This window comes from Harmonia axyridis, chromosome 3 (genome assembly GCF_914767665.1).
Source record: "Harmonia axyridis chromosome 3, icHarAxyr1.1, whole genome shotgun sequence".
In the NCBI taxonomy this organism is placed as follows: Eukaryota; Metazoa; Arthropoda; class Insecta; order Coleoptera; family Coccinellidae; genus Harmonia; species Harmonia axyridis.
Genome location: NC_059503.1, coordinates 31,175,104 through 31,199,359, shown reverse-complemented (window position 1 = coordinate 31,199,359; position 24,256 = coordinate 31,175,104). Strand labels below are relative to the sequence as shown.

The 24,256-nt window shown below is 34.1% G+C and overlaps 1 protein-coding gene across 5 annotated transcripts in view; it reads right to left on the bottom strand.

Moving 5' to 3' along the window:
- Positions 1-23,138, bottom strand: part of LOC123675184 (muscle calcium channel subunit alpha-1) — a 38,891-nt gene extending 15,753 nt beyond the window's left edge. For 2 of the 5 annotated variants that reach the window (XM_045610488.1, XM_045610489.1), the window contains exons 1-7: positions 22,848-23,134; positions 20,294-20,557; positions 17,114-17,219; positions 15,769-15,908; positions 13,586-13,692; positions 12,161-12,313; positions 5,282-5,487 (exon numbers count right to left, since the gene is read on the bottom strand). In XM_045610488.1, the coding sequence (XP_045466444.1) occupies positions 5,282-5,487; positions 12,161-12,313; positions 13,586-13,692; positions 15,769-15,908; positions 17,114-17,219; positions 20,294-20,496 (915 nt within the window). In that variant the 5' untranslated portion in view covers positions 20,497-20,557; positions 22,848-23,134. Of the gene's footprint in view, positions 1-5,281; positions 5,488-12,160; positions 12,314-13,585; positions 13,693-15,768; positions 15,909-17,113; positions 17,220-20,293; positions 20,558-22,847 lie in introns of those variants that run through there. The other 3 variants (XM_045610491.1, XM_045610487.1, XM_045610492.1) reach the window with 3 other exon arrangements.
- Between the last annotated feature and the right edge of the window lie 1,118 nt (positions 23,139-24,256).

Below are 24,256 nucleotides of genomic sequence, written 5' to 3'. Positions count from 1 at the left end.
GGATGCAAAAATGAAGGTCATCATGAAGGACGCGTATCAAGATCGCCGTTTGCTATATACAGGGTGATGTTAACCTTATAAGTGAAATTTCATAGTTCGATAACTCTTTAACTAATCGACCGAATAATTTCAAATTTTGAAGTGTAGTCACTCTGCTATCCTTCCTTCCTTCAATATTTCTGAAATCGCGAACAAATCAGATCCGGACTTTTTCTATTTTCGGAAATATTGGTTCATCCTGTATTTATGATTTTATCTCGAATTCGTAACCACAAATATTTAATTCATAGAGACAATTCAAAAATCATTATTGGCACTGTCATACAGGGTGATCAATGCCTTATGAGTGGAATTTCATTTTTCGATAAACTTATCAGTAGAATTAAATTCGAAATTTGCAGATCGCAATTCCTGACGTCAAAGGAAATATTTTTTTCCTTTACCATTTTTTCCGAATGTAATTTTTAGTTATATCTCGCAAATGAAATGGAATCGGTACAAGCAAAAACTTACCCTGTATAGTTGAGCTATATATTTCAGCTGACTAATGTCTGTCAGATTTTCAAACAATTCACTGATTTCCATCCTTTGAAGAAAAAGTAGAGAGTTATTTCTGAAAATCTGACCAGAACAAGGAAACTGCACAAATTTGGCAAAAGTATCTGAAGCAATTTTGGTCGAAGAAAAACGAAAGTGCACGACTAACTTTCTTCAATTTTTTTCTGACGGAAATGTCAGGGGCACAAGTTTCCATGAGTGCAGCACAAAATCGAAATACAGATGTGCTGGGATGAGTTTTTTTTCTAATTTTTGAGTACCTATTCCTGTGAAACCCAAAAAATTTATGACATAGGTGCTGGCCTGGCTTCTAATTGAATTTTGTGATATTATGTACAGGGTGGGCAAATTTCGATGTTTTAGCACTACAACTTTTAAACCAGAGGAGATAGACAAAATCTGATACCGCATTCTCGTTCTGTTTTTCTGAGGAACTAACAGGGGTAGTTTTCATTTTTGGCCACCTTCTTTTGTTCTCGAGTTATAAGCGAAAATCGGAAAAAAGGCGATATCGAAAAACATTGATATCTCCGCTAATACTGATGATAGAGCTCTGAAATTAAAACATTATACAGACACTTTTTTACGTAGAATCCAGTGGCGTGCTCGTCTTTTCAAAAAGGGTTTTTGATTACGAAGCTATGACCCAAAGTTATGTTTTTTTCAATGGGAACACTAGATTTCTGTGTCATTTTTTGAAAGCTTAATTTTTCCTGATTTCAAAAATATATAACATCGTTTGGTTTTCATCAAAATAAATAACAGAAAATGATCAAAAACCTTTTTTTATCTAACCGTCCCAATATTTCTATGGTTTCAACTGTTGATGAGCACAAAAAAATTGAGCTTTCTATAACAAAAGTAGTGTCCTTCTGTCAATCTGGTATGTCGTCAGATCGAAATTTTCACATTTCCACACTGAATTTTTGAAAACACATTCACCATTCTCTGCCTAGGGCGGCAGTTTGGCTAGCAACGGCCCTGCCAATTCTACTTAAAAAACCGTCTTTTTCGTATTTATCGCCCCTGAGAAAACCTGAACTATCGATGCCAGCAAATAGTAACTTTGGGTTTCTGTGAACTTGAGAAAATGAGAATATAGCTTAACACATAGTGAAAACAGAAATGTTATTGAACCACTGTCATGGAGTCATGGGCGTATTTCGAATATATTTATCTACTAGAAATAACAATTTATTTGAAATGAGAAAAACCTATACGATCATCTCTGGACTCTGATTATATGATTTCACAGATAAAATCAGAAAGAGTGCATACTGAGAGGCAGCTCCTTTGTTATTTCAAAAATGATCGTTCATTCTCCATTCACGATATCTGTTTTTTTCGAAAGTTTATATCAATAAATTTGAAAGTTAGTGTGATTATATACAGTTATCTACTGTACGTGAATTTATTCTTTCTTGTCCTATTGGATTATTTTCAACGGCCACATTAATTTACATAATAAAAATCAACTTTCTGAGTTTGATGTGAGTTATTGAAGAGAAAACTGATCAGGCCATACTGATTCCGTGATATTTTCCACATTTTTGGTAGTACAAACGCAAACCTAAAGCAATGGACTAGTTTAGTGATGTTGATAATACTATATTTGACACGATAGTATTAAAACATAGAGCAAAACTGATAAATCAGTGAAAAAATTTTGAAAATCCATCAATAAATGACTGAGAAATAGATCATTTAAATTTACGTATTTTAGCGCGGAACGTCTTTGGTCTGTGACGTCACGGCACTTGCCTGTGATCGCTACACCATAAATTACGTTTAAATACCTAGCCGCGCCAAGGCTCCCGCGCCGTTTGTACAGTGTAGTTTTAACTCGTTGTACAGTGTAGTTTTAACTCGAGTTTTGTTTTTATGTCACCATATTGGAAGAAGGCTTCGTGAAAGTACAAAGTGACAATTTGCCTAAAATGGATATATTCGCAGTGATGGAGTTTTTTTCTTCAAATCCATCTTATGTCAGTGCAGAAATAAAAGGAGTTAAACTTTTCAAGTAAGTATCTACTTTAGAGTTTGCTTCATCATGCTTCAACTTATAACGATGATTTATTTGAAAAACGTTTCATAAACAGTTTGTAGTTGAGTACTGGTTGTTGAAGTCTATCAATGGCAAAACATATTTATGTGAGGAGTAAAAAGTAAAAAGAGAAAAAAGTAATTTATATGTATGTATATAGTAAGTTATTTCAGCCATCGTGTAACGAACAAAACACGACACGAACGGCACAAGTGATTGTACACCAATGAATTCGTAAGCACTCTGCGAATACCATTCGTCTAGTGTGTGACGTCACGACACTTACACGTACTATGAAATTATTCTTCCAAGCTCAACTTTTTCATTTCTAGAGATATTTCAATGATTCTTCCACATTTTTGTTTCATTTTACTTAATTTTTTAGGATTAATCCTTAACAAAAAAATGAAAACTAATCCATTGAACAAAATCCTATCAGTATATAAGGCGAATATATATAGGTTGCGAAATTTTGTTTGCCGGGGCGCCAAAATGTCTGACGGCGACCCTAAATGTTATCATTTGAAATATTTCAGCAGCGATCATTCGACCTGACACTTCATTTAACACACATCAATAAAATTCATATCCATTCAATAGAAATTGCAGAACTCGACTGATTCCAATGACAAAATGAACTAACGAATGTTGATGAACCGATATAAAAACAATAAACCCAATCATGTATTTCCTGTACAAACGCGTTGGAGATTCGACCCTTTCGTCGATTTATTTTTAGCCCTGGACCGGTATCGATCCACCGCAGGGCCGGCGTTAGGGGTGAAACAGTGAAGATACTGTTTCAGGCGTCTCTATTCGAGGAGCGGCAATTTAGCCCAGTTTGTGGCCGCCTTTTCATATTTCCGAAAAAATATAATCTCGATTCTTAAAAACAACATGAGATTGATCCGCTCCGCTGCGTTTATAAACATTCCCTGCAATAAAAATCTCTAAACCGTCTTCACTAAGCCGCATGTTTAATAAATAACACATGGCAATCCAACCAATATGAGCTGCATTGCCTATCACCTTAATTGAAAGAGGGATGAAATGTATTTCACAAAGACGAAAAGCAACATGATCTTCGCTTTCGAAGTATGTGGAAGTTGTTTACACATTCAACATAAGGAAAATTCCTACGATTTTGCATTCGAAACTAGTTACTGTTAAATGCCAAATGTTTTCAGCGCAACACATGTTTTTAATCTTATTTAGTTTTCGAAGCTTTGCATGCCCTACCGCCTTTTCTTGTATTGTGATAGGTGATCTCTTGTGAATGTGAAAATCAGATATATTATTTACGCATCGGCGTCGAAGGAATCCAGAAATAAATCAAGATACCTACAGCGTAAGTAGCTGTTTTATTCAATTAAAGAAACCTTAAAAAAACCTGTATAACACACTAGGGGAATAAATTAAAGGATCAAAATAAAATTCGAAATTTTAAGTGGTTTTTCAAATGGCTGTATTTTCGATAACAATGGTCGTATCTCAATTTGAAAAGAAGCTTTTTGCAGCTTGAAGTTTATAGTTTAGAGATCTCATGATGAAAAAATTTTTCAAGCAACGTGTATCGCTCAATCCTAATGAATACAATATCTAAAATGTCTGCGAATTTTTTTCAATTTTTATTTTTGGCCCACAGACTTGTAAATTTTTTTTTCAACTCAACCACTATATGGATGAGATAACTTGTTCATTCATCTTAAATATCCTTCCTTCAAAATTTCGATACGAGCATTTCTCTCTGAAATATCGAACTTTGAATTGAAAAGGACCTTTTTGTCTTTAACCATCAATATCTCACCAATCAATGTTTGCACAGAAAATTTAGGGGATGTTTTGAAATCTTGAATGAATACTCTACAAGAAGTAGCTATGGTATTTTCGGAAAAAAATTTTCTTCGTTCTCTACATTAATTTGAAAAGTTGATAAAAAAAGGGATTTTGTAGATTTTTGGATAATCAAGCAATGAATTGAAAATATCAGAAAAACCATCAATGTTGAGTGTGCGTTTTACAGTTCAATATCACCACAAAAATCCCAGAGAATTTCAATTCAATCCATGGAGCGGTTATTTTGTTTCATTCGATCGAATTTTCAGAAATGCTCGTATAGAAATTTTGAAAAAAGGATATTGAAGCTGAATGAACAAGTTATCTCATCCATATGTATAGTGGTTAAGTTGGAACAAAAATTTTCAAGTCTATGGGCCAAAAATACTAACTGATAAAATTTCGAAGAAATTTTAGATACTGTATTCATAAGGATTGAGCGGTACACGTTGCTTGAAAAATGTTGTCATCAAGAGATCTCTAAACTGTAAACTTCAAGCTTTTCTTCAAATTGAGATACGACCATTGTTATCAAAAATACAGCCATTTGAAAAACCGCTAAAAATTTCGAATTTTATTTTGATCCTTTGATTTATTCCACTAGTATATTTAAAAAAATTTCAATGTTCTTTATTAACTAGAATTTAATTCTTTATCTGAAGTAGAATGTTCTGTATTATCATCCTATCATCTGTATTTCGGTTGGTGGGGGGGAGGGGGGGGTAATTTATGAAGAAGGTTATGTTGTTATTGATACTTTTTAGAACAGGGGCGCAAAAAATTCTTTGCTTCAGGCGCCAAAATTGCTCGCTCCGGCCCTGATCCACCGGAATTATTACTCACGTTATACAGGACGTCGGTCCAACCTTCCAATGTGATGCACTGGAAAACCGTCAGCATGGAAAGACCGAAGTTATCGAACGTTGTGATTCCATTATTCGGCCCATTCCACCCCAAACGACAGACGTACGTTTCACCGACTTCCAAACAGCTGAATCCCGTTCCATCTTCCAAGGAGCAAGGATGAGGATTCTCCATTATCTGAAAATCTGAGAGCATGTGATTTTTTTTCAAAAATTCGAACGAATTTCACTATTTGGTTCACCCTCGTATATTTTCGATGAATTATGAAATATTAGAAGGATGGTTAAGTCATCTTAGCAGATCCCCTCGGAATTTGAGATACCCAGCTTTATTAAACTCGTATAATAGTATATTGTGCAACAAGTGTTGCACACTATACTTTTCCTACAACTGCACGAATTTCAATAATTCAAGTAATGGACTTGATTCAAATCAAAATGACTTGAAACTGAGTGAGCTATGAAGAATACGCTACTTTCCATATCAGTTGTAGGAAAACTTATATTTTGGCATCCTAAAGTTGTCTAAAAACCTATATATGCCAATATCTCGTTTTTTATGGATTTTGCGCTATTACATAGGCGTACAACTTTGCTTACGCCATTTTTTTCCGAATTTCGAGGCTTGTAAAAGTCTGGCTTTACATTTATGATTCAAAGTATTGTTCATCGCTGGCCACTACTTTCTCTCACCTTTTGAAGCGATCCACGAATCGATCAGATTTTTCACTTCTTCATATGCTGGTCAGCCAGGCCGTGTGCCATTGATTGAAATAAGTGATGGTCCGAAGGAGCAACGTCTGGAGAATACGATTGGTGGGGTAGAATTTCCGATTTCAACGTTTCGAAGTATGTCTTGACCACTTTCGCAACATGTAAAGAAATGCTATTATAGTTTGAACGAGTTCCTAAATGAAAGAAATTTTGAGGAACTGTAAAGTTAATTTTTCTTACTCTTTTGTTTTTTTCTTTTACCTTTTGTAAATGAATTGTGATTGACAAGATCAACAACTTTATTGGTTACATGATTGAATAAATGTATCACTCTCTCTCTCTCTCTCTCATGAACCAATTTTTCGTCACCAGGCACAATGCGATGCAGAAATTCCTTTCGTCTTTGCCTTGCAAACAACTGGTCACAATTAAACAAACGCCATTCAACATCACTCGGCTTCAGTTCGTAAGGCACTCAATTTCCTTTTTTCTGAATCATTCCCATGACTTTCAGGCGTTTCATAATGGCTTGTTACGGCACTCCCAATGATCCGGCCAATTCTTGTTGCGCTTGACACCAGCCTTGTTGATCAAGTAATGGCTTCAATTCTTCATTATCGAAAACCTCCTCTTTTCCACCACCATGCTGGTCTTCGAAGTCAAAATCACCATTCTTGAAGCGTTGAAACCACTCTCGGCACGTTCTTTTACTAATGGCGCCCTCACCTTAGGTATTTGAGAGCATCCGATGAGCCTCAGCCGTAGATTTCTTCATATTGAAGCATATAATTGAAACCTCCCGCAAATTTGGCTCGAAAGCTGACATGACAACTTTATTATACAGACACGAATCGACTAATATTTCGATGACGTTATATTTACAAATACCTAAGCTTATTGTTTGATCTATTTATTTCGACTACCACTTACCGCTACAGCCATCCATTGCAAAACGGCGGAAGCAACGTTGTACACCTAATAGGTTACATTATCAATATTGTAGAGGATTAAATTCCCTACAACTTTTTTCCCATAAATTTTTTTGAAGTTGATTCGTTTTCGAGAGGTTGATGAATACATAATACATACTTTTTATATACTATTATTATATTATTTATATATTATGAACGATTTTTCTTCATCGTTGTCTTTCGATTGAGACAAGCTTGCTCATTATCTTTCGGGTATCATGGAGGAATTGGGAATTTCAACTTTCCTTACATGTCAGACCATACAGTGCGCAAGATTTCGTTTTGATGTGTTTTTATAGTTATAATATTGTAGTTAATTTTTATATTTGTAGAAAATTTTGAGTTTTAATTTCTGGGATGTCTTTTTCTTATTTATGAAATACTTATTTATTTGTACCCTCTAATTGGGTACTCCTGTTGGGTATAATAAAGATTTATTATTATTATTATTATTACACTGGCCACAAGCTAAAGAACACTTCAACCCCGATTTCCTGCTTCTACTTCGCGAACCACAACAATTTTTGTAGTAATATTGCATTGAGCAATTCCTTTAGAGCAGATGCTAAAATTGTTGTGAGAGGCTCCAGAAATTTATTAAGCGTTATGTTTATTTATCAATAATTTATAAGTTCTGGCGTATTTTGGACCGGTTGACCTTAAATTAAGGCAATTAAGCTCAAACGCCTCCAACCGCAAACTCTCCTTCCTTAATCTCCCAACTTATAAAAAAATTTTAGGACACAAATTGTAAGAAAATTAATCCTCTACAATATTGATGAAAGAAAAACCCATAGGAAACTAGATATTTCCAGAAATTTCACAAAATAGTAATTTACGTAACAAGTCCGGAAAATAGGGTTTTTTTGGACGAATAGACAAAAATCCAGGACGAGCGTAAGCGAGTCCTGGAAGTCTGTGAGTCGAAAAAAACCATTTTCGAGCGTGTTGCGCACAATATTTTTTCGGCAACCATGTAAAATAACACTATCGCTGCTGCTTTCCATATTTTATTGCGATTGCGATCAAAAAACATGCAAATTTTTGACAACTAATTTCATATGAACCGTTATCTCGGTTACTATGGATTCTATGATTCTTTTCCGGCCTAGTCCGGGAAGTACGTACTTTCCGGACTAGGCCGGGAAATGCTACTTTCTCAGAGAAAAAGCGTCCGGGAAGTGAGCACTTCCCGGACGGTTGCCGAAAAAATTGATTTGTGTGACCTTGAACAATAGAATTGAATAGTCGCAGGCACCCTACTATATATAGGGTTTGAGACAACTATAAGGATGTGAAAATACAATATTATACGAGTATATAGCTGGTTGCCTCAAATTCCGAGATAAGTACTTAATTCTGATTAAGATGACTGGTATAGGAGGCGTTGGAGTCCAGGTGACTAGACTTATTGATTGCAACTCAAAGGCTGAAGTGAGCATGAGCAAAAAATCAAATAAGAAACAATAATATCAATAACAACTAATTCACATTGCAACATTTTAGGTACAGTGTTCCATGTAATATATGTGGATAAAGTTAGGAATAAATCCATCACTGTGTTATCGAAAGTTTTTCAGCAAAACTATCAACAAGTCAACTTATGACGTATGTAATTTATTTTTACAGAGTGACATCATAATTTTTTTCTCAAATACTACCTCAATTTTTTTTTGCTGATGTATTATACATGTATAATATACAAAGCAACTAACCTACATGATGATGTAAAAAAAATTGGTACAATAGATAATATTTTTTTTTGTAAATTAATCCATCTAGTGTAAGAAATAAAGATGAAACTTTCAAGGAAGAAAATCTTTATACCCATAAAAAAACAAAATTTAGCGTAAATCTTCTAATTGCTATCCTCAACCATTTGGAATTGACCTCGGAATTGAGATTGGAAGTTTGTGGCCTCAAAGGCGAGTGATTCGATTCAAAATGGCCTTTGTTGACAGTACATATTAATTTCTTGCGTTTTCATAGAAACAACTTTTCAAAAGACCAATTTCATTGGTGTATCAACTGAGGTGTGGGTAAACTTCCGTGAGAAATAATATTTCTCACAGTATGAGCAATACAAAGTTTTGAAATTCAGTAAGCTATAAAGAAACGTTATTTTTCATAGCAGTTGTAGGAAATAGTATATTGTGCAACAAGTGGGGAAAGTCCAACTTTTCTCGCGAGTGTGGAGCGCAAGCACACGAGCGAGAAAAGGACTTTCTCCACATGTTGCACACTATACTTTTCCTACAACTGCTCAAATTTCAATATTTCAAGTAATGAACTTGATTCAAATCAAAATGACCTTCGTTGACAGTATGTGCTAATTTATTGCGTTTTCATAGAAACGACTCAAAAGCCCAATTTCATTGGTCTACCAAGCGAGGTGTGGGCAAAGTGCTGTGGGGAATAATATTTCCCACAGTATGAGCAATACATAGTTTTGCAATTGAGTAAGCTATGCAGAATACGCTACTTTTCATAGCAGTTGTAGGAAAAAAAATTTTTGCACTACGAATTCTGTGCCACATTTGCTACAAAACAGGACCATATCCTAGAGAACGAGGAAGAAGAATAATTACTCTTAAATTTAACTTCCTAAAAACAACACTTGAGTAATTGCAGTAATAGTGTGAAAAAGGCAAAGCCAAGTTTTAGGCTAATTATATTTCATAGTGAAAAAAGGACGTAGATACTTAACTCAATGGAAACGAATTGAAGGTTTAATAATGGTTGAATATGGTGATAAGATAAGCTAAGAACACATGAGGGAGCATGTGAAATACTGAACCAAGAACATCCTGGCACACTGCCTATTTAACGATCCACACTAAGTCAATTAGTAGCTAAATTTACTGAAACGGGATTCGTCCATGATTTACCTGGGCCAGGTGGACCTCGGTTAAAAAAAGAAATCAGATTGAATGTGTTAGTTGGAACTGAAGAAAATCCTCCGTTTTTACAAGACACCTAGCCCTAAATCATAAAGTGAACCACTCTTTTATCGGAAAGTTGTTCATTATAGAGAACAATCATAAATTCAACTGATTCATAATTTATGTTACGCTGAGATGAAGACATCAATTTTTGGAATAATATTATACAGGGTGGCCATTTGAAAACGAAACAGACGAGATTACAGACGAAATAAAGTTTTTCGATAGAAATGCTCGGACAGGTCGATTTCTGTTTCGAGGGGGACAACTTAAGATGTAGGTTACGGACGCATAGCACTTCAACCCTTGCTGCTACAACCCCCTCCCCCAATTTTTGAATAGGGAAGATGGGGTGAGTGATACCTCAATTTAAAGGTATTTTTATACTGATTTCAGCACAGTAATTGTTTTTTCATTTTATGCATTAGTTCTCGAAATATTCATGCGTTAGTTAGTTAGGAAGGAAGCCACAGTCATGGTTGTTTTGAAGCTCAAAATGTCGATTTTTCACAAAACACTACAAGTGCCATGAAAACACCCCTTCATTTTCAAATACTTAGTTAAGAATATTTCGAGAACTAATGCATAAAATGAAAAAACAATTACTGTGCTGAAATCAGTATAAAAATACCTTTCAAATGAGGTATCACTCACCCCATCTTCCCTATTCAAAATTTGGGGGTGAGGGTTGTAGTAGCAAGGGTTGAAGCGCTATGCGTCCGTAACCTACATCTTAAGTTGTCCCCCTCGAAACAGAAATCAACCTGTCCGAGCATTTCTATCGAAAAACTTTATTTCGTCTGTAATCTCGTCTGCTTCGTTTTCAAATGGCCACCCTGTATTTCGTAGTAAAAAAAGGACGTAGATACTTAACTCAATGGGAACGAATTGAAGTTTTAATAATGGTTGAATATGGTGATAAACTAAGAACACATGAGGAAGCATGTGAATTACTCAACCAAGAACATCCTGGCACACTGACTATTTAACGATCCACACTAAGTCAATTAGTAGCTAAATTTACTGAAACGGGATTCGTCCATGATTTGCCTGGGCCAGATGGACCTCGGTTAAAAAAAGAAATCAGATTAAATGTGTTAGTTGGAACTGAAGAAAATCCTCTGTTTTTACAAGACACCTAGCCCTAAATCATAAAGTGAACCACTCTTTTATCGGAAAGTTGTTCATTATAGAGAACAATCATAAATTCAACTGATTCATAATTTATGTTACGCTGAGATGAAGACATCAATTTTTGGAATAATATTATATATTCTAATGAAACCACTTCTTGCCTGAATGGGACAATGAATCTACACAACTGCAGGTACTGTTCAAGAGAAAATCCTCACTGGACTGTATAGTAAAACCTTACGACAGAACTTTATTTGAACTTTTTGCGATTTGATCTAGTACCTGTTCTGACAGCAATGTTTCCAAATGATGACAAAGCAGGTCTACCTACCCCATCAAGATATTTGATATCAACAAGATCCTCCTTCTCATCTTTGAATAAACGTTTGTCAATATCTTGGCGCCACAGCTGGAGAGTACCCAATGAGTTGCCACAGCGTTCCTCAGACTTGACCCTCCTAGACTTTTTTGTGAGGTGATATAAAACCTCATGTTTATTTCAATAGGACAAATAATTTAGAAGAGTTACGACCTTGAGCAAAGTGTATACAAAGTGTTTACACTCGTATCGATCAGTGCCAAATGGTTAACAGGACACAATTTGAACATTTGCACTAAATTTCGTTTGTTTTTTGTTTGTTTGTTTGTTTTTTCCTCCATGAAAGTTTCATTTTTAATTGTCACACTAACACCCAGTTGAAAGAACGTTCATTATAATTTATTGCCACATTGATATTTTAATCCTCCATTGAACGGTACATGTAGCTCATCCAGGATTAAAATTTTAATGACGGCATTGAATTTTGATGCAAGTTTCTGCAACAGGGTGCTAATTTTTCAAAGCAATTATAATAAAAAATACCAATTTTTTCTACACCATCAATTAGGTTAGTTGGCGCCGTCTAATAAAACCAGCAAAAAAATATCTTCAATGATTTTGTTAGAAACCTGTTGTTTCTACATATCATAACATAGTTGTTAAAATGGCGTTAAGCGTTAATAAAAATCGAAAGTGTATTTACTTCAGCCTTTGAGTATAGCAGTAATCTACTCAGTAGGTACTCAAAATATTTCATTATGATTACTTCTATTACTTACTATTGGCAGCATCGTAACAGGTACTGTTGAGCTTCTCAGAAAACAACTCCAAACCTATTATTGCATAAATGATCATTACGAATAACACCAAAAAGGCAATATGTAGCAATGGTACCATGGCCCTCAATATGGAGTTCAACACAATTTGCAGACCTGCAACAAAATTGTTCTTAAATTTTTATAGTAGCATAGATGTTCAGTTAAAATCCCGAAGGAGCTTTTGCAGACACGAGTGGCACTCGCGAGTATCACAAATTCTTTTGCTCAAACTGATGAGTTAAAAGGAACACTTTTTTCTTTGACAGCATTTTCTCCGATTCGGCGTAGATAAAAATGTTTAGCCTTTCCAAATTTTCATAATAAGCTATGAGGTGTGATCATCATTTAAAAGAATTAGATAACACCTTCGATAACAATTTTGAAATTCTCCATTCAGAAAATGAAAGCAAAAGATTAACACTCTTAGAATCCCTAGAAATAAACGGGTATAAGACTCAATGTATTCTGTTGAACGGACAAACATCCCCTTTATTGAATTTCTTCCGATAGTGTGGAAATCCCAGGTGGTGAATTGTCCAATATAACTTTGAAGTTTATGGTGCCAATGTCGAATTTTTGTTCCTTTATAAGTTTCCGAAAAATTCTGTACTCTTATGAGGCAGAAATTTTGTCTGATGAAGCCACAGTGCGGCGAAACAATTATTGCTAACAATTAAATAATCCAGTGGATAATATTTTGTTTTATTTTATTTTATTATTTATTTATTTATCGCGTACAGGCTCTAAAGCCTCTGCGATTAATGTTTATGATAAAATGAACTACATTATTATTATTATCATTTATATTGAATTTACGCCAAGTAAGGACCGAATCCATTTTACATTTTATTCTTCTTCTTCATGTGCCTTGTCCGGTTCGAACATTATATTTATTTTTTATTTAATTTCTTTCAAGAGTTATCCATTAAACTATTCAACTTCATATGAATAAATAAATGATATTCATCTGAAGGAAAAATTTTATTCTTCAAAATGATCAAATATTCATTAATGAGCGTTCAAATTACTTTTAATCATGGGTTCTTCGAATTTATAGTATTTCAAGGAAGTTTAATTGTCATAATGAAGAAAGTGGAAGATGTCAATGGAATTTTGTGTTCGTAGAAGATTTATCACATCAACGAAAAACTATAGATATTCCGAAAATCATTTCCTTCGATGAAACCTTTCATGAGATATAACCAACTATCATGTTTTTCGCGGATTTTCAACAACCTGTATCTTTTCAACCAAGTCGAATCGAAAAAACATAGTAAAGAAACAAAAGTATTTCTTTTGTTCTCAGGAATCTAACCAAATATTTCAACAGAAATATATGAACAATTCAAAGACTCACCCTTTATATCGAAGAAAAATTCTACTTACTTGGAACTCCTGAGACCAATCTTAAGGGTCTGAGTACTCTGAAAGCTCTCAAAGCCTTCACATCGAACGTTCCATCCGTGAAAATTTGGATTATCGGACTCACCATACTAAAAAAAAAACAAAATCTTAGGAAATCATTGGCATGGAGTCAGGAGCTTCTGAGCGCACGTCATTAATGGACCAATTCTACCCTTCTAGAACACAAATATGTTTACCTATATAGAGATATATGTGGTTTTCAAGGGTGCAATTGACGCATGAATTGAAGCGCACCTGAATTCACGTCAGTGCCTTCCTTTTTTTTTCGTTTTTCTACTTGGATAATGGATCTTCAGATTATGATCATCACGAAATTGTGCATAATGTTTGAAATTTTTTTATATTTACTTGCAAAATCAGTAGGATCTGGGTCCTACTGCACCAAATTACATAATACTTCCTTGTTTGTTATAGGGAAGGTTGAACAAAAAAAATGAAAGTAAGATTTTATTCAGAATAACCTGTGGAGTGATTCGTTGACTGAGGAGATGAGGAGATTGTCAATGAAACCTACTCAGATGTTGCCCCATCTTTTCAGAACATTTCATATTTTTATTCATTGCGATATCCTAATTTTGAGATGGATTACAGTATTTCATAATTTGGTACCGTTGTTGAACGAGAAATTGATGTTTTGAATCCCAAAACTTTTGAAGTCAATTCCAATTGATACACACACAGTAGTGTATCAACTGAAGCATCTGCGTATTCGTGAACAATCTCCTCTGTCGACAAATCCACAGGGTGTTCTGAAAAAAACTTCACTTTTTACTTTTTAGTTTTTTGTTCACAAAAAATTGGGAGTAGATGGGACCATACGAATTTATCATCGATTATCAACGTATTAAGCGAAAATAAATTAGTACGATCCGTGCACTGTGCACTGAACAGTTGTGTTTCCGAGGAATCAAGCTACTATTCAAATAAATGATTGCTGAAATCGGCCAAAATGTTCAAGAGAAAATGAACTACGAACTGTAGTTCATTGAAAAAATTGGGTAATATTTCCTTATTCTCTATTTTCAAAGGTCCTAGTGATGTGATCAACATTAAATTCAGCACGAGGCTTGAAATTGTCATTCTAAATCCAAATGCAAATTTTCATCCCGCCAGAATATGCAGGAAAACAATATTTACGAAATCCCTAATAAACTCACTGATTATTTTCAAGAAGAAATTTATGGTTTGTGTTTTATAGCACTTTGAAATTTGAAAGGTTTTTCAGTCATACCTCAATTATTTTAGTGATGAATTTCAAAGTTGATTCATTATCATGGAATTACCAATTTTTCTACAGCACTCCTTTAATCCAATTGTGATTTATCGCTTATTTGGTAATATTTCTATTTATTGATATTCTAAATTTTCAAAGTGAAATGCATCAGAACGTATATATTTTTCTTTGATAACTCTAATTAGATGTAGTGATTGTATGTATTTTTTCATCGCAATATAAAAATTCCAAAATTTCGAAATTCATCATTGAAATAATTGAAATTGAACAACCTATAAAAAAACTATAAATATTTTGGCAAAAATATCAGTGAGTTTATTGTAAGGGTAGTGTATACCCTTAAGAGGAATTACCACCACGTGGCTTTCCGGGCATCAGTCAAACATTAGGTACCCCTAATTTCCCCCCTGGCGCTCCTGCGATGACCAAACTTTATACGGTGCACTCTACTTATAAGCACAGAAGATGAAGTGAATGTTGAACTTAATATTAATAATAATAATAGTGCCTTTTTTCTAGCAATGAAGGCATTATTATTATTAAGTTCTACATTCACTTTTCTTCTTTGTCTTTACGAAGCACATAAGTAGTGTGCAGCACTAAACGACGGTCGATTATTTTTTTCACAAAATTATAGTTTTATCCCTTTTGTAATGACTTTTTGTAGGTCTTTTTTCACGATTATTTTAAAAATATATCAGTGCTGTGTACATTGAACATGTCATCAATTCTTTTGCGGAAAACGTAAAGTTACCAACATTTTTTTTCCTTCGCAAATTGAAAATATTGTCATTCTACAATGTAGTTTATTTTTTAAAGAAATGTTGTGAAAATCCCATAAAAATCGGTGGTTGTGAGAGGAAAAATCTTTAATTTCGTTGACTAAAACAGAATATTTTGATGTTCTTACCCTATAACAACTATAGTGAAATCAAGTAAATTCCATCCATTTCGAAGATAGGCTCCTTGATGCATCAAAAATCCATAGGCCACAATTTTCATAATACACTCTGCAGTGAAGACCACCAAAAATATGTATTCGATTTCTTCCTATAAAATTATATAAATTCAAGAAAACTTTTGAAGTATTATGTAGAGTGAGTGTTAGGTATATCATACAGAAATTGCTTTTCTATGAGGGTAAATTAAAGTGCCCGAACAGTCGATAACTCTTGGAAAGTTTGGGCTAGGAGAATGATTCAAATTTTGACGGAATCGACAGTACTCAGAGCATTAGCTTCAATTATATTTGACTCTACAGGCTGGTCCTGAAATGGTACAACACGAATCCCCCCTTTTTTTAAATGGGAATGCCCAATTTTTATATCTAACTCATAATATCCATGAACTTCGACATACATCATGGATACGAAGGTTTAAACTGAAGATTATATCTGGAAATCGAAATATTTGTACGTTTTTTTCATTGAAAAAGTTTTCAAGTTTACTAATATACGTCACTCTACAGGTCTTCCGAAAGACTGCAAATTTAAAAAAATGACCTCCAAAATAAGTCAATGAGTCGATTTATTCAAATACCCTTAGTTTTTTTCATGTCGGATACTCTAGTGAGAAGTCATTCATTTTTTGTTGAGACATATTGTGCCTAAAATTAATAGTTTTCGAAATACTTCGCATTTAATAAATAAAAATAAATAATGTTTTGTACGGGGTCTGGCAGTATACCTTCTTTCCACGCATATAGTTTCAAAGCGATAAGATTACTCAACTCCACTTAATACCTACTAATCATAACAATTTAATATAAGCCTATTCAAATAAATTGTCAAAATATTCGGAAATATTCATTTTGATGAAATAAAATAGATACCACGTGAAAAAAACTATATGTGAATTCTCTTTAGGAGTTCAAAATGACTGCATATTTTCAGCTGAAAGGGTCTCATCAATACTTATCGCTCATAATAATCAGCTCAGATCGGTTTTCAAGATGTTATCTTTAGTTTAAACTCTTTATATCCATAAAATATATCGAAAAAAGTGGAGATTATGAGTATGATATATAAATGGGGCATTCTCATTTGAAAAACAGAGTCGTATCCTGTTTCATCACTTTCGGACCAGCATGTAGAGCCAAAAATAATTTAAACTTATGCGCTGAGTGGTAGGTACTGTCGATTCCGTCAAAATATAAATCAGTCTCCTAGCCCAAAATTTCCAAGAGTAATCGACCGATCGAGCGCTATTCACCCACCCTGTATAATTCAATAAAGGTTTTTAGACTCGATACTTACCAAATAGGCATTCGTTTGATTGGAATCACCATTTGGAAATGGTGTGAATAATGCAAGAGCTACACAATTTCCTAAGATTGTCAATAAAATGATGTATTCAAAGGGTCTAGAACATATTAAGGAAACATTCTATATCACAAACAACATGAATGTTGTAATTTTATCTCATTGAAAATATCAATTTTCATATCTGATTCGATTCCGAAATATCCCTTTTCCGTTTAGCCCCCAAAAGTAAATTAGAGCACCGGAAAAATTTTCCTGATCCCTAATTTCAATTGCCTCAAAGCTTAATTAATTAAGCATGAATATGAGGAATATATGACCAAAATTCAACATGATAATTTAAATAACATTCTATCAACATTTATCATCATCGTTATTGCAAATAATAACCCAAAACAACAGATACAAGCAAAAAAAAAATTCACGGTATGCTATGATATTCCTCCTGTATACAGGATGTTTTCCAATTGAATGTCAATATTTATGGGGGTGATTTTTGGGCCCATATTAAGGAAAAAACTTCTTATGAACATATGTTCTAAACGTCTTACCTTTTGAGATATAGGTTGGTAAAAATTTCAAAAATAAATCATTTATTATTAATATCTACAATACCACTTCAGATATTTCAATGAAATTCATCATACATGTACAATGAATCAAGAGGTATTTTTTAATGTATCACTTTTTTTAATTTCCACCAGTGGCGTTCGTACACGTAATTCGACCTGCCTATTTTGCCAGACATTGATGGTACGCCACAATGCGTCTGTTTCTCTGCATGATCTTAAAATATCGTTAATACATACATTTGACAATATCACCATAGATTTTCTTTTTTTAGATGAAAACCGTTCGTTGGACTAAAAAAATTTAAGAAAATAAAGCTCATAGTAGAATACAGATTTCATTATTTTTATTTTTGAAAACTTTACCACCCTGTATCTCAAAAGGTAAGACGTTTAGGACATATGTTCATATGAAGTTTTTCTCAAAATGGGCCCAAAAATCACCCGCATAAATATAGGCATTCAATTAGGAAACACCCAGTATACTTATCTGAAAAAGCTTGCAGTATGAATTGTAACATTATGGAGCTGATTCTCAATGATCCAAAGTTTTCTAGCTATGAAAGAGAATATTCGTAACAGAGGAAGGTTGTAACTTCAGTACCTACGTAATTATAAATAAATAGCCCTAAGACCTCAACAACAACAAAAAATAAAGGAGAAAATCGTTTGTTGTGTTTCACATTGAAAAATGCATTATACAAAATTTAGGCAAAATCGGTGGCATACCGAAAAGAATTGCAAAATTTTTGAACCTGCAAAACTCCCAAGATTTCACTGAACCTACATAGTTCATGCTGATCGTCAGCAACAATGTCGGTGGAAAATGGAAAAGATTTGCTTCCTTGCGAGACTTGGGGTTGACAACCTTCAACTGTGGCTGAGAAGTACATTGAAAAATCGATTAACAGGAAAATATGAGCCTTCAATAATCTGTTATGTTCGTTAACGAAAACAATCCAGGAACTTCGAGAACTCAACGAATATCTAGCGATTTACCAATGTGTCTCCTATTCAACCGACTATACCTACAGATAAATATTATTGAAAAGTATAAACATCTAGAACAATATGAACTTTTCGATTGATATTACTTCTGGAAAGTGATTGTTAGTGATTTTAATATTACTGATAATATTTTTTTTCGAATGTATAATAACAACTCTAAAGTGATAGTTTAGTATATTTACTTTTTTTTTGCAACGATTATAATCATTGAATAGAGAGAAGGTTTTCGTAGATACAGAATTGGAATTTGGAAGCATTACTTGATCAAGACTCAGGTCGAACACAACAAGAATTGGCAAGATCATTGGGATTGACGCAACCAGCCATTTCAAAACGCCTGAAAGTCATGAAAATGATTCAGAAACAAGGAAATTGGGTGCCGTACGAGTTGAAGCCGAGAGATGTTGAACGGCGTTTGTTTGCTTGTGAACAGTTGCTTGCAAGGCAAAGACGAAAGGGATTTTTGCTTCGCTTTGTGACTGGAGGCAAAAAATGGGATCATTACGATAATCCCAAGCGCAGAAAATTATGGGAATATCCCGGCCATGCTTCCACATCGACTGCCAATCGAATATTCACGGTTCCAAGGCCATGCTCAGTATTTGGTGGGTCCAGCTCGGCGTAGTGTATTATGGGTTATTAGAACCGACTCGAACAATCACAGGCGATTGTTATCGAACGCAATTTATGCGTTTGAGCCGAGCATTGAAAGAAAAACGGTCGCAATACAAAGAGAGACATAATAATGTGATATTACTGCATGACAATGTTGCGAAAGTGGTCAAGAAATTCTTGGAAACGTTGAAATGGGAAGTTCTACTCCACCCGCTGTATTCTCCAGACGTTGCTCTCTCAGACTATCACTTGTTTCGATCAATGGCACATGACCTGGCTGACCAGCACTTCCGGTCTTATAAAGAAGTAAAAATTAGATCGCTTCAAAATATGACCCGTTTGTTCAACGCGGGCTCGTACGCTGACCGTTAGAAGAGAGAAAGTAGTGGCCAGCGATGGACAATACTTTGAATCATAAATGTCGCACCATTTTTTTACAATCTAATTTCGCATAAAAACGGCGGAAGCAAAGTTGTACGCCTATGTAGTATAAAAGACAGATATGTTATCATAATATGGGAGATAGTGATTCATTTAACTAACTGATTGCCCACAAAGCAAAAAAATCTAAGTTATGCTTTAGAATCGGACGATCAGAAAAATATTGTTATGGCAGGTATCTCGCGTCAACATTAAAATGTTAAAATTAAAATTTTGCAGAAGACAATAGATCTACTCCTCTCTTAAGCACTAACACTGAGACAGACCGTCAAAGAACTCGAAGCGTTTTATTGAAACTAACACTATAAAAGGGAGGAACAAGAACTGAAAATTTCTGTACAAGTCAGCTCACATTTCTTAGGAAAACTAAGAGATAAAATTTTGTTTGTCCCAAAAAGGCATCGAATTCAGTCGATATGTTGACAAAAAATCGAATTCTTGGTGTGCATCTAGATGAACAATATCCAGTTTTAAGCAAAATTTCATTGATTTATTCAAATGATATGGTAATGGTTGAGGTAATGTTTGAATTAAAGGATACTTCCAGTCTATAATGTTGATGCATAGTTTTCTGATAGGGTTTTTCAGTGTAAGGCAGAAAAAAGCACGTGCTGGTTTTTCTGGAATGGCCTTGGGACCTCTACGAGCAGGTCTCTTCGGTTGAACTGTTGTTGAGTAAGGCCCATTTGGTTGAGCTGCTGCAGCTTGTCCGGGTGTCAGGCTGTTGGTTACAACGCCTTCCATGGCTTTTTAAATAAACTTCAAGTCAGGGTCGGACAAAAACCAGAACCATTGGCATAGTGTTCTGCAATATTGAAAAAAAACTTATCCAAAGGTAGGAACCTAACCTAAAAATATTCATAGATTATGAGAAACAAAATAAAAAACTGATATTTGATTGATAATTTTCAAAGATGCATTTCTTCTAATTTCGAAATTTCCCAGGACATTCTGTACAAAACAATTGGAAGCTTGGTATCAAAAATTGTATATACACTTTGTCCGTAAAGTATGGAACAAATTCATTTTAGCTAAACAGACCATTTTAATAAATAATCCTGAAACACGTCGATTTTACAGGGTGAATTATTTTCGAGTAATGGCGTCATCGTCATTTTTTTTTTAATGGAACACCCCCTATTTGTCTGAATTTTCCGATTACTCTAGCTGAGCGGATTCCAAAAAAGTATCACATGTTGTCCAATAGGTACAGGGTGGACAAAAATACAATAGTTTTGTGTGTGCTCATTAAGTAACGCGTAACATTTTTCATTAGTTAAATTAACAATATTATCAAAAATACTTATTGTCTAGCGGCAATTGGTTCGAATGTAACACCCTGTAGTTCAATTTTATTGCCTCTTTGGGGCGGCTTCTGTATTATTTTTCTATTCAATTCTTCAATCAGAATGTTGACTCCTCAGAATAGACTGTAAAATATATGAGAAACGATCCCATTTCCCGATTTGCAACTTATCCTTCATAATAAATATAAGAAGGTTTTTTATTTCCTTCTCGCCAATCCTGAAATTGAATTAAATTTAAGTACAGGTTTTTAATTGTTGGTTTCTTGTTAATGAATATTTTTATGATCAAAAATTTTCAAAGGGATGCCTTAAATTTTTTCGCTTGATAGGAGAGTTAGCTTCTGTTAGGGTGGGAAATTGGGTCTCTACCTAAGGCGCCAGTTTGGCAAGCAATGGCCCTGTAGAAAACTATCATTATTTTTTAAATAACGTCACGGTTTGAATGAACTATCCTTCAACCATCATCTAAAAATCCCAAAAAATTAAAAAAGGTACAATAGAAGGAACAAAGTCGGGTCCAAAAAAAAACTGAATACCATGTGTGACCAAAAATATTTTTTATCTGGTACGTATTGCTCAAGCAATAGGGTAACATTATAAAATGTTAGATTTCTATCTCTTTCCGAACTAGATATTAAGATATAAACCTTTTCGAAAATGATGAAATTCAATTTGATTTGGAAAGCAAATAAGTTTTTTGTTTTAATGAAGTAAATTAGGTATAGTTAATTCATTTTATTATTATTATTATTATTAGGTATTTAGGGTAAGTGAATTAAGTATAGTTAATTCGTTAAGTATTTCCATTTTCCATCTATAGTAAGAGGATAGCGATCTGGAAAAATGACAATTTTTGAATTACGAAGAAATGGATCAATTTGAAAATTATAAATATTTGATTACAAGGTGTTCAATGTAGTGATTAGTGTAATATTTTTCTGAAGGTGCATTCTCCACATTTTACGATACTGATTTTATCATAATAATAATAATAATGATAAGTGTACATCGCCTTTATCGAAAGTTAAATTAAACATTGAGCACAATAAAAAATAACAATTTTGTGATTACAATGATGTGACGAAGTCTATCCTAGCTATTCAAACTTAACCACATAAAAGTAAAAAGATATAAACAAAACAAATTGACCCTTCATTAAGTCACTAAATTTTGACCACCTATAATATCTCATGATATGAAATAAACATAAAAAACTAATAACTACACTTTCAGATAAGTCAGGCATGCTGGACCACAATTTTTGAGAATTGAGAACATATGTTTCATATATGAGATCTTAGTGATCCTTTAAAGAGTCCATTGATGAGGTTTGTTTACTTAAAGTGGAATCACAAATTTATATTTTTAAATTTCTAAATTTTTAACATCATCATCCGAATTTATATGAACAATGAATCATCAAACATGGAATCGTGAAAGACGAAATAACGTTTGAACGTCCGCAAAACAGTTCTGGTTAAAAGATGATTTCATTAGTACTCATGATGATGAAAATATATTTTTTCGACTTTTATCCATTTACCTGAATGAATTAAAATTGAAAGAAGTTAATATGAAAACTGAATCATAAAATATCAAATATGATATAAGGGAAAATATGCCAGTTAAATCAAAATAACATTCGAACAATCAAATAATTATTAAACCTATAAATGTTTTCAGAATACGATCAGAGAAACACAATATTGTTATAATTAATGCAAGTGGAATAAAACAAAATTATTCGTCAAGCTTCGAAAATAATAATTTTTTTCTCAAAATTCTCACCTATTTTCTAGAACACATCGGTTGCCAAACAATATACACACGTTGGTCTATTTTTATGCACGCAGCACACACTAAACTTAACTTCAAACCCACTTCCAAATTTTGTCAGCTATACTTTTCCGGAAAATCAGAATTCAGCTCCAGGGCCCGATTTATTCAAGAAAAATACATATGATAGTTATATTGAAAGGGAGCTTTGGTTATGCAGCGTTTATTCTGCGTTCAGCTCCGAAACTCACTCTACTCGCGTTAGTCAGTGTGGTTAATTTTGGAACAGATTAATACGGGAACGTCACAGCCGAGCCAGCATCTCTGCGTCTTGAACAGCTGTTTTTCGGATATTTATCCCGGTTTCCTGTTAACCTGTTCCGGACCTGTATACATCAACGTACCTGTATACCAACAACGTACAGAGTGATCAGTAGCGACGCCAGCTTTCAAGAATAGGGTGGGGGGGACAAGGAGGGTTCAGGATTTATCAAGGGGGGCCAAGATTTTCAGGTCCATCAAGTTGTCGTTAAATTCATATTGTATCTTTTGCTGATGCGATATTTCAGAGGGGCATCAAAAATTTAGAGGGGAATTGTCCCCCCTGGCCTCACTCTGGCACAGCCACTGAGTGTAATGGAATACTTATGGCGAACATACTAGTCGAAGAAATAACATCTAACCAGTAAAAACACATTTTTTTCTTGAAAATTCGACTTTATTCGGTGATACATGTAAACAGGGTGTGTCAAATTCGATACTCACTGAAAGCATTTCTGAGCTATGAGATAGGTGAATAAATCTTCGAGAACCGCCGATCTCTTTTTTCGAAATGATGAGATATCAGTAGGGTAGGCTTATGTCAAGTGGAGGGCTGTATGATGATGATATATTCATCATCCTCATCAAGCATATCCTATCCACTGCTGTAGCCATCTTGTTTGATTTCATGCCACCTGAATCTAGTTTCAGGAATTCTTTTGATGTCATCTGTCCTCCGACTAGGATATTGTCCTTTACTTCTATAGGCCTCATGTCTTGGTCTCCACTCCACAAGTCTTTTTGTCTATTTTCATCATGTTGATATGTTACCACCATTAAATTCGGAGCTGCAATTTTTCAATAATCTTCCTCTAAAGAAACATTTATTTCAGAAAATTTATTTGAATATTTTAATCAATTAGTTCGTAGAACTTACAGAGGAAAGAACTAAGCAAAAAAAAAAACCTTCACTTCTGCTAACAAGCGTTCTGTTTGATTCACGAAAAATACATAATTACAGTTAGTTTATAAAAATATATACGTAAATTAATTATCATGTTGGAATAATTTGATTATATATTTTCTTAACTATTCCATTTGAAGTTCCCTGAGTTTCCAATGCATTTCCATAATCAACTTGGCTGCTAGGATTAATTTTT